We start from the raw sequence: 11,927 nt of genomic DNA on the forward strand, positions 1-11,927 counted from the left end.
TATGTGAACTGATTGCCCCCCATCTATCTTCAGAGCTCGTGCTGCTAGGTGACCTAAACTGGGACATGCTTAACACCCCAGCCATCCTACAATCTAAGCTTGATGCCCTCAATCTCACACAAATTATCAATGAACCTACCGGGTACCACCCCAAATCCGTAAACACGGGCACCCTCATTGATATCATCCTAACCAACTTGCCCTCTAAATACACCTCTGCGGTTTTCAACCAAGATCTCAGCGATCACTGCCTCATTGCCTGCATTCGTAATGGGTCAGCGGTCAAACGACCTCCACCCATCACTGTCAAACGCTCCCTGAAATACTTCAGCAAGCAGGCCTTTCTAATCGACCTGGCCCGGGTATCCTGGAAGGATATTGACCTCATCCCTTCAGTAGAGGATGCCTGGTTATTTTTTTTAAATGCCTTCCTCAAGGCATCTTAAATAAGCATGCCCCATTCAAGAAATTTAGAACCAGGAACAGATTTAGCCCTTGGTTATCTCCAGACCTGACTGCCCTTAACCAACACAAAAACATCCTGTGGTGTTCTGCATTAGCATCGAACAGACCCCGTGATATACAACTTTTCAGGGAAGTTAGAAACCAATATAGACAGGCAGTTAGAAAAGCCAAGGCTAGCTTTTTCAAGCAGAAATTTGCTTCCTGCAACACAAACTCAAACAAGTTCTGGGAAACTGTAAAGTCCTTGGAGAATAAGAGCACCTCCTCCCAGCTGCCCACTGCACTGAGGATAGGAAACTATGTTACCACCGATAAATCCACTATAATTGAGAATTTCAATAAGCATTTTTCTACGGCTGGCCATGCTTTCCACCTGGCTACCCCTACTCCGGTCAACAACACTGCACCCCCCACAGCAACTCGCCCAAGCCTTCCCCATTTCTCCTTCTCCCAAATCCAGTCAGCTGATGTTCTGAAAGAGCTGCAAAATCTGGACCCCTACAAATCAGCCGGGCTAGACAATCTGGACCCTTTCTTTCTAAAATTATCTGCCGAAATTGTTGCAAACCCTATTACTAGCCTGTTCAACCTCTCTTTCGTGTCATCTGAGATTCCCAAAGATTGGAAAGCAGCTGCGGTCATCCCCCTCTTCAAAAGGGGGGACACTCTTGACCCAAACTGCTACAGACCTATATCTATGCTACCCTGCCTTTCTAAAGTCTTCGAAAGCCAAGTCAACAAACAGATTACCGACCATTTCGAATCCCACCGCACCTTCTCCACTATGCTATCTGGTTTCAGAGCTGGTCATGGGTGCACCTCAGCCACGCTCAAGGTCCTAAACGATATCTTAACCGCCATCAATAAGAAACAATACTGTGCTGCCGTATTCATTGACCTGGCCAAGGCTTTCGACTCTGTCAATCACCACATCTTCATCAGCAGACTCAATAGCCTTGGTTTCTCAAATGATTGCCTCGCCTGGTTCACCAACTACTTCTCTGATAGAGTTCAGTGTGTCAAATAGGAGGGCCTGTTGTCCGGGCCTCTGGCAGTCTCTATGGGGGTGCCACAGGGTTCAATTCTTGGGCCGACTTTTCTCTGTATACATCAATGATGTCGTTCTTGCTGCTGGTGAGTCTCTGATCCACCTCTACGCAGACGACAACATTCTGTATACTTCTAGACATTCTTTGGACACTGTGTTAACTACCCTCCAGACAAGCTTTAATGCCATACAACTCTCCTTCCGTGGCCTCCAACTGCTCTTAAATACAATAAAACTAAATGCATGCTCTTCAACCGATCGCTGCCTGCACCTGCCCGCCCGTCCAGCATCACTACTCTGGACGGTTCTGACTAAGAATATGTGGACAACTACAAATACCTAGGTGTCTGGTTAGACTTTAAACTCGTCCTTCCAGACTCACATCAAACATCTCCAATCCAAAGTTAAATCTAGAATTGGCTTCCTATTTCGCAACAAAGCATCTTTCACTCATGCTGCCAAACATACCCTCGTAAAGCTGACCATCCTACCAATCCTCGACTTCGGCGATGTCATTTACAAAATAGCCTCCATTACCCTACTCAATAAATTGGATGCAGTCTATCACAGTGCCATCCGTTTTGTCACCAAAGCCCCATATACTACCCACCACTGTGACCTGTACTCTCTCGTTGGCTGGCCCTCGCTTCATACTCATCGCCAAACCCAGGTCATCTACAAGACCCTGCTAGGTAAAGTTCCCCCTTATCTCAGCTCGCTGGTCACCATAGCAGCACCCACCTGTAGCACGCGCTCCTGCAGGTTTATCTCTCTGGTCACCCCCAAAGCCAATTCCTCCTTTGGCCGCCTCTCCTTCCAGTTCTCTGCTGCCAATGACTGGAACGAACTACAAAAATCTCTAAAACTGGAAACACTTATCTCCCTCACTAGCTTTAAGCACCAGCTGTCAGAGCAGCTCACAGATTACTGCACCTATACATAGCCCATCTATAATTTAGCCCAAACAACAACCTCTTCCACTACTGTTTTTATTTATTTCTTTTGCTCCTTTGCACCTTGGCGTGACCCTGGACAACACCCTGTCGTTCTCTACTAACATCAAGGCGGTGACCCGATCCTGTAGGTTCATGCTCTACAACATTCGCAGAGTACGACCCTGCCTCACACAGGAAGCGGCGCAGGTCCTAATCCAGGCACTTGTCATCTCCCGTCTGGATTACTGCAACTCGCTGTTGGCTGGGCTCCCTGCCTGTGCCATTAAACCCCTACAACTCATCCAGAACGCCGCAGCCCGTCTGGTGTTCAACCTTCCCAAGTTCTCTCACGTCACCCCGCTCCTCCGCTCTCTCCACTGGCTTCCTGTTGAAGCTCGCATCCGCTACAAGACCATGGTGCTTGCCTACGGAGCTGTGAGGGGAACGGCACCTCTGTACCTTCAGGCTCTGATCAGGCCCTACACCCAAACAAGGGCACTGCGTTCATCCACCTCTGGCCTGCTTGCCTCCCTACCTCTGAGGAAGCACAGTTCCCGCTCAGCCCAGTCAAAACTGTTCGCTGCTCTGGCACCCCAATGGTGGAACAAGCTCCCTCACGACGCCAGGACAGCGGAGTCATTCACCACCTTCCGGAGACACCTGAAACCCCACCTCTTTAAGGAATACCTAGGATAGGATAAAGTAATCCTTCTAACCCCCCCCCCTTAAAAGATTTAGATGCACTATTGTAAAGTGGTTGTTCCACTGGATATCATAAGGTGAATCCACCAATTTGTAAGTCGCTCTGGATAAGAGCGTCTGCGAAAATAACTTAAATGTAAAATGTAATTATTTCTATTTCTACTTTGCACTTTCTTCCACTGCGAATCTACCATTCCAGTGTTTTACTTGCTATATTGTATTTACTTTGCTACCATGGCCTTTTTTGCCTTACCTCCCTTATCTCACCTCATTTGCTCACTTTGTATATAGACTTATTTTTCTACTATATTATTGACTGTATGTTTGTTTTACTCCATGTGTAACTCTGTATTGTTGTATGTGTCAAACTGCTTGCTTTATCTTGGCCAGGTCGCAATTGTAAATGAGAACTTGTTCTCAACTTGCCTACCTGGTTAAATAAAGGTGAAATAAAAACAAAATAAAATTCTCTGAAACCATCCAGTTTTGATTTATATTTGCCAGTGTGCTGTGATGTTTCACAAAGGTTATGAACCTTTGTTCCTAACCTTTCTATTCTCATCGTTTCTACAGAATGTTGCAACTGAATATTAGGAAGCAGTTCCTGATGTTTGGTATACTCAGTTTATATGTCAGGTGCTTCTATAGAGGAAGCATAGCCTATATTGAAATAATACCTTATTTTATAATGAAGGTGGAAGTTTCTGTTAATCATAACTCTGTTTATCTTGATTTATTTTAACTTTGTGCATTGAAATATGCATTCTGTACCTCGTTTTCACATATACAGTAGTCAACCAAAAGCATCCAAAATACTCCTGCAGTTGGCCAAATTGTATTACCAGTTAATACTTTGCTTCCTCTATGGACTGAGTCATATTAAATTTGAAGTACTGTTTGTGTGTACTTTCTGATTGAAAAATAATAGTTGTGTGTTTACCCCCCACAAAAATAAAGCTGCAAAAGGTTCCTCGATGGAAACAGACGCTGTGGGAAGCTAAATGAAAATACACACACTGTAGGTAATGAGCTATCTAAATTCATGGTTCATATTGCTTGGAATTACACAAAAGCGCAGCTCCGGGCAGCTCTGGCAAAAACCTCTGCACCGCTTTCTACTCAACCGCGAAAAAATTCTCCCCACCACACTGCTGAGCGTGAGACATGGTGGGTTGTGGGAGAAATCGTTTGAGCCACAGTGTGCAACCGTGAATGCAATAATGCCTTTGTAAATAGCTTCGCCGCCTCTTCGGAGTTTTGCATACTTGGCTGCTGTCAACATGGACCAACACACATACTTACGGGCATCAACACACAGCTCTAGAGTTGTAGCGGATGCCTTCAGGATCTCTTTGATTAAAAGGAGTGTCGTTAGTTTTTATTTATTTATTTTTATTTCACCTTTATTTAACCAGGTAGGCAAGTTGAGAACAAGTTCTCATTTACAATTGCGACCTGGCCAAGATAAAGCAAAGTAGTTTGACATATACAACAACAGAGTTACACATGGAGTAAAACAAACATACAGTCAATAATACAGTAGAAAAATAAGTCTATATACAATGTGAGCAAATGAGGTGAGATAAGGGAGGTAAAGGCAAAAAAGGCCATGGTGGCAAAGTAAATACAATATAGCAAGTAAAACACTGGAATGGTAGATTTGCAGTGGAAGAAAGTGCAAAGTAGAAATAGAAATAATGGGGTGCAAAGGAGCAAAATAAATAAATACAGTAGGGGAAGAGTTAGTTGTATGGGCTAAATTATAGATGGGCTATGTACAGGTGCAGTGATCTGTGAGCTGCTCTGACAGCTGGTGCTTAAAGCTAGTGAGGGAGATAAGTGTTTCCAGTTTCAGAGATTTTTGTAGTTCGTTCCAGTCATTGGCAGCAGAGAATTGGAAGGAGAGACGGCCAAAGGAGGAATTGGCTTTGGGGGTGACCAGAGAGATATACCTGCAGGAGCGCGTGCTACAGGTGGGTGCTGCTATGGTGACCAGTGAGCGGAGATAAGGGGGGACTTTACCAAGCAGGGTCTTGTAGATGACCTGGAGCCAGTGGGTTTGGCGACGAGTATGAAGCGAGGGCCAGCCAACGAGAGTGTACAGGTCGCAGTGGTGGGTAGTATATGGGGCTTTGGTGACAAAACGGATGGCACTGTGATAAACCGGATGCAGTCTATTGAGTAGGGTATTGGAGGCTATTTTGTAAATGACATCGCCGAAGTCGAGGATTGGTAGGATGGTCAGTTTTACGACGGTATGTTTGGCAGCATGAGTGAAGGATGCTTTGTTGTGAAATAGGAAGCCGATTCTAGATTTAATTTTAGATTGGAGATGCTTAATGTAAGTCTGGAAGGCGAGCTTACAGTCTAACCAGACACCTAGGTATTTGTAGTTGTCCACAAATTCTAAGTCAGAACAGTCCAGAGTAGTGATGCTGGATGGGCAGGCAGGTGTGGGCAGCGATCGGTTGAAGAGCATGCATTTAGTTTTATTGTATTTAAGAGCAGTTGGAGGCCACGGAAGGAAAGTTCTATGTAGTTCACGGTTCTTGAAATACAACGGTGGCTACACAGAAAATGACAGGGGAAGACCGCGCCTCAAAGTTGTCCTGGAGAACGGCCAATTCCTGAATCTTCTTTAGTTACTTACAGGACATACAGTAGATGCACCGTTCAACTGTCGCACGGAACATTTTATGGAAAAGCTGCATCATGACAGAAGATAATGTTACTATGTGACATGTTCAGAATGTTACTGTATGTCTCACACGTTTCTCTTGCTTTTACACGGAATTAAAGATGGCAATTGAAAATGCCATCTTTAAATGCGTCTAGTGGGCCAGGATAGCAGCATAAACACTACATATAGAAAAGCATGAAGACACGCCTTCAAATTAGTGTATTCGGCTATTTCAGCCACACCCTTTGCTGACAGATGTGTCTCCATAGACAAACATTGGCAGGAGAATGGTCTGTACTGAAGCGGTCAGTGACTTTCAACGTGGCACAGAAAGGGACCACCGAGTGCTGAAGCATGTAGTGCGTAAAAAAGGAGCGTAAAAAATCGTCTGTCCTCAGTTGCAAGATTCACTACCAATTGCCAAACTCTCTCTGGAAGCAACGTCAGCACAATAACTGTTCGTCTGGAGCTTCATGAAATGGGTTTCCTTGGCCGTGCAGACAGCAAACAAGCCTAAGATCACAATGCGCAATGCCAAGTGTAGACTGGAGTGGTGGAAATCTCACCGCCATTGGACTCTGGAGGATTGGAAACGCGTTCTCTGGAGTGATGAATCACGCTTCACCATCTAGCAGTCTGACTGATGAATCTGGGTTTAGCAGATGCCAGGAGAACGCTGCTTGACCCAATGCATAGTGTCAACTGTGTTTGGTGGAGGAGGAATACTGGTCTGGGGCTGTTTTTCATTGTTTAGGCCCCTTAGTTCCAGTGAAGGGAAATCTTAATGCTACAGCATACAATTACATTCTAGACGATTCTGTGCTTCCAACTTTGTGGCAACAGTTTGAGGAAGGGCCTTTCCTGTTTCAGCATGACAATGCCCCGTGCACAAAGCGAGGTCCATACAGAAATGGTTTGTCGAGATCAGTGTGGAAGAACTTGACTGGCCTGCACAGAGCCCTGACCTCAACCCCATTGAACACCTTTGGGATGAATTGGAACGCCAACTGAGAGCCAGGCCTAATCGGCCAACATCAGTGCCCAACCTCACTAATACTCTTGTGGCTGAATGGAAGCAAGTCCCCGCAGCAATGTTCCAACATCTAGTGGAAAGCCTTTCCAGAAGAATGGAGGCTGTTATAGCAGCAAAGGGGGGACCAACTCCATATTAATGCCCATGATTTTGGAACGAGATGTTCGACAAGCAGGTGTCCACATACTTTTGGTCATGTATTGTATCGTAAAGAATGGGGTCTCATTTTCTCCTATTTTGCGGCCCTGTGGACACAATTAGAACCGCGGTGTGCCGGCGTTTCCACCCCCATTGACTCGATGGTAATGTGTTTACTTCTCACTTAGCAGCCGAGCAGTGGCTTGAAAAGTCCAACAGTCCTGAGCTGCTATCATGTTATCTCCAGATGAACAAAGTCTACACATTTGCGGATGGAGTTGGTGACAGACCATGTATCCACTTGCAAACAAACACCAACAAACACTCATATGGGTAACTTCAGCACCACTGACAACACATTAAAACACACAGGCTTTTATTGCAAATCAGCACCATAGACAGCTAGTGCATTCCCTATCTCTCGCTCACACACACACACACACACACACACACACACACACACACACACACACACACACACACACACACACACACACACACACACACACACACACACAGGCGCGCGCTGTGCTCCGGGTCAGTCTATAATCATATTCAATTGAAAATGCAGATGAAGCACAAGCTTCGCCTCCCTACTCAGATCATTAGTTATTATCATATGCATCCATACTACTAGGTCAACAGATAGAGACAAATAGGCCTATTGGGCGCATGTGAAGGCAGACGCAAAGGCTGCTTTCTATCCGACGCACAGGGACAGGCGCGGAGCAACACCTAATCATGCATCCGGAAACTGCCACTGCTGCCAGGCAAAGTGACAGGTGCAACATTTGTTATTACGCTCCCCAAACAGCAGCCACAGTCTACGGGGAGTTTATTCATGTGTACCTGGTGCCACATCCACCAATTTACCTGTGGCACCGGGGTGGTTCGTGAGCAGCTCGAGAGCAGTTAGTCTCATATGTGCTATAACACAGATATATTTAGCTCACCAAGGGAGTGCAGTCCGCAATCCATTAATGATATAAATTAATCGCTCATCATTCTGCAATAAAAAACATTAGCCTAAAAAGCCTGTGATGATAATTATATGGCTGATAACAAAAGAAAAAGAACAGGCCTAGGCTAATAAGAATAATAATAATAATAATAATAATAATAATAATAATAATAATAATAAGCACCATCATCACCATCAGCAGCAGCATCGACATCATCGTATCTGATAAGTAGGGGCTTACTCATATTTATATCAGCATCAGGAAATTATATGCCTAAATAGTCCTCATCATCAATAAGATATCAGACTACTTTCTACTATTCTTACCACCTCATATCTCTTCAAAAACCCAAGATCTGTCTCGGTCGGTTCGAGGAGGCAGGCTATAACATGCCTATCACATGGTGAGGGACCATATCCATAGGCAAATGTCACAGTGAAAACTTGGACACATTGGTACACTCAACGCAGCGGCACCACTCCTCCTGATAAGAAATGGCAGGTCCCAGAGGCACCTCCACTCGGTAATAGACCTATCAGCCAGCCTCCCTATAATTCACCCCCTGCCCCGACTGCTTTACAAATCACAGCCATTTAACCATATGATATCAGAGATTCTAAATGAATACAATCACAGCGCAATCAGCCCACATTAGAGGTGAAAATAATCCGATATGGACGCTCTCTCCCTATATTCCTCCCTCCCATTGCCGCCTCTTCAACAATAAGCACATTGCAAAGTGACAGAGAGAGCGCACCATGCAAGTGGGTAGTGAGCGCCAAGTTCCCCTTAACCTACCTTTCACTGTGTGACAGGCACACAGCCCCAAAGCAACCCCGGCCATCAGCAGCACCACCTCGGATATTCTCTGCATCTTCATGGCGTGGTGAGAGCGAAATGCAGACAGGGCACGGTGACCTCTTTCTCTCTCTCTCTCTCTCTCTCTCTCTCTCTCTCGATCCTTTCCGCCCGCTCCTTCTATTCAGCTTGTCCCAACGTTTTCTCTCCTTCAAGCCGTAAAACTGTTCACTAATGATATGTCCGACTTCGACTAAAAATAGCGAGCGAAGAGTGGAATAATACACAAAGCGAGGCAGAGAGGGAGGCTTCTTCCGCGAAGAAACTGTGAAGCTGCGCGGTATAGTTAACAGTGCTCGTTCGATGGTTGTTGGATGCCCAACTAACTGCTTAGTGATAAGACGGGACCGGAGACCAACGCTCCCCCGGACTAGACTGTTACGTCACGGGGAGGAGAGATATGGATTCATATTCATATTTGTTTCTGTCATACCGCTCCCTCCTATCACTCAGCACTAAACAGCACCGTGATCACACACTTCTTCATTGTCTGAAATGATTAATCTGACCAATTTTATAAGAATCATTTATTGTGAATATTATACTGATATTTAGCTCATTAGGCTAACACTGTCACGAGACCAAGCCATCTTATCCACTTGCCTCCACATACAGGTATCCATAGCCCTGGGAAGATGTTTTGAGTAGGGGGTGCTGAGCGCAGAGGGGGTTGAAAAAAAATCACCTTTCTAATAAAGTATAGCTGGCTGTCAGTGAAAAGCAATGAATCTAAAATATGTATGAAGATAAGGTTTCTTGAGTATAATTTGAAATGTTGAGACAAGAAGAAAGAGAAGGGGTGTGTGGCGAAGATATAGGCGCGTCTCTCCAGAACGCCCTCAGCTCTCCAGAATGCTCTGCGCTGTCTTCTGCCAATTATTGCGCATTCATTGTTTTATTGTGTTAATTGTTTGCTCTTTGATCAGTTCCCCATTTACTGTTAATCCCTGTCATTTGGTTACATTAATTTATGTTAATGAATGGATTAATTAGGGCTATACAGTCATTGTTTCTCATTCTTGGAGTGGAAATGTTGTTTGCAGAGTTCACAACCTGCTACACTTGTGAGAAACAAGTTTTGGTTTATTTCATACAGTGGCTGTTGGTGGAGCATGGCCTTATTTCCATTACAGCATATTGGATGACTGTTATTCATATTCCATTCAGCCAGTTCAATGTAACATCGATAGGCTTAGGCTACTACGTGATACTTACATTTTCCGTATACCCATCATCAGGTTGCTACAACCTAAAATTCAAATGAAAAATTAGAAGTAGATGCACAGGTCAAGAGGCAAATTGGAGTAATCAAGATTGCAGACAGTGACATATTACATACCTCCTTACACACTCTTGCCTGAATCTAGCTGATCTACAGTGTAATAATTAGTCCAAACAGTTGCAGATGAGGGTTTCTATTGGACAAATTCAGGTAGGTTTATCCCCGTTTTGTTCTGTTAGCTTCAGTTTAAGAAAAGTCTTTCAACAGAATCGGCGGAATGAACACACCCCTGACCACCCATGAAGTTTACTTTCATAGCAGCCACACACAAACACCATCATCACTTTGCTCATTGTATATTTCCTTCTTGCATCTATGTGCTCTCCTCTCACCTTTTCCCTTCGCTTGTGGACTTCAGTGCACAACACAGCAGCTGCACGTGACCAGGCAAAAAAAACTTTCCAAGCTAAACCTTTATACCGCATAACCGGTTACTGCCACATGTAACAGTGTAGGTTCCATCACTGATTGAAACGCTATTAGCGCGCACCACCACTAACTAACTAGCCATTTCACATCGGTTACACACACACAGCCTACATCATTGTTAATGTCACCATATTAGCTAACATCATAGTCAACATAGCTACTAGAACTAACACTTTAGTAAACCCACTACAATCACGCAGCACAGTGTAAAGCAAGCAGTTTAGCAGTTACACCAGCGGGCCCCAGTGGCAATAAATTAATAAAGCCGAAAGCTTACCTTGACTTGGAAGAGTTCTAGTGTTGGATAGCCTTAGCCAATTAGCTAACATAAATAGCATTCATCTCTGTTTGAGCTGGGTGTTTGAGAAGGCTAAATTAGGTAGCTTCGTTAGCTAGCTAAGTAACTGAAAAAAAATACAACAAAATCTCTCTCTCACTCTGTCTCTGCTTCTCCTTCATTTTAAAAAATAAATACATTTGTTAAAAACTATTGTCTTTCTCTGAGTCAACTACTCACCACATTTTATGCACAGCAGTGTTAGCTATGCTTTCAGTACTAGATACATTCTCTGATCCATTGAATGGGTGGACAACATGTCAGTTCATGCTACAAGAGCTCTGATAGGTTGGAGGACATCCTCTGGAAGTCGTCATAATTACTGTGTATGTCTATGGAAGGGGGTTAGAACCACGAGCCTCCTAGGTTTTGTATTGAAGTCAATGTATGCAGAGGAGGACGGAAGCTAGCTGTCCTCCAGCTACGCAATGGTGCTACCCCAGAGCGCAGAGGCTATACTGTAGACCTTCATTGCAAAACAGTGTGTTTTAATCAGTTATTTGGTGACGTGAATATATTTAGTATAGTTTTATCTGGAAAGGACAACTTTTTTTATATTTCACTATTTTTATTTTTATGAAATTCACTGAGTAGGAATGGTCCACCCCTTCCTCCTCTGAGGAGCCTCCACTGATTTCATACCATTCATACATACCGTTTTTTTCATTGTATTTTGTTTGGAGGCTCCATGTGGGAAATGAGCAATTGTCTGGTTTCTCTGTCCTCTTAATGTTTACTGAGCATGTGAATCTGAGCAGGCTAAATGGCCTGTTGCGCGCAAATGTAGGATGTCTGATTTCTGATTGTCTTATCTCACCACCACTAATAAGCTGAGCTTCTCAGTCATTTTTTTTCTTCGCCTCACAGTGTCAACGAAGTCAATAAAAACAAATCCATTGTGAATAGATAAAGTTCCTCACAGTATTTGATAAATGTTTACAACACTCTCCCTCTTGATAATCACCAGGCCTCGGTGTGAAAGAGCAAAATGTCATGCTCTGAGGATCCCACTTCCCTTTGCGCAAAACAGTTGTGTTTGTCCAAAATTCACTGGCCAG

General features: G+C 44.2%; 1 protein-coding gene across 1 annotated transcript in view; it reads right to left on the minus strand.

The window, feature by feature from the left end:
- LOC106591008 (calsyntenin-2) overlaps positions 1 to 9,145 on the minus strand; it is a 535,394-nt gene extending 526,249 nt beyond the window's left edge. Inside the window, exon 1 of the mRNA XM_045703938.1 lies at positions 8,762 to 9,145. Coding sequence (XP_045559894.1) covers positions 8,762 to 8,843 — 82 coding nt within the window. The 5' untranslated portion in view covers positions 8,844 to 9,145. The remainder of the gene's footprint in view (positions 1 to 8,761) is intronic.
- Positions 9,146 to 11,927: the final 2,782 nt, after the last annotated feature.

The sequence above is a fragment of the Salmo salar genome, chromosome ssa20 (assembly GCF_905237065.1).
Source record: "Salmo salar chromosome ssa20, Ssal_v3.1, whole genome shotgun sequence".
Lineage (NCBI taxonomy): Eukaryota > Metazoa > Chordata > Actinopteri > Salmoniformes > Salmonidae > Salmo > Salmo salar.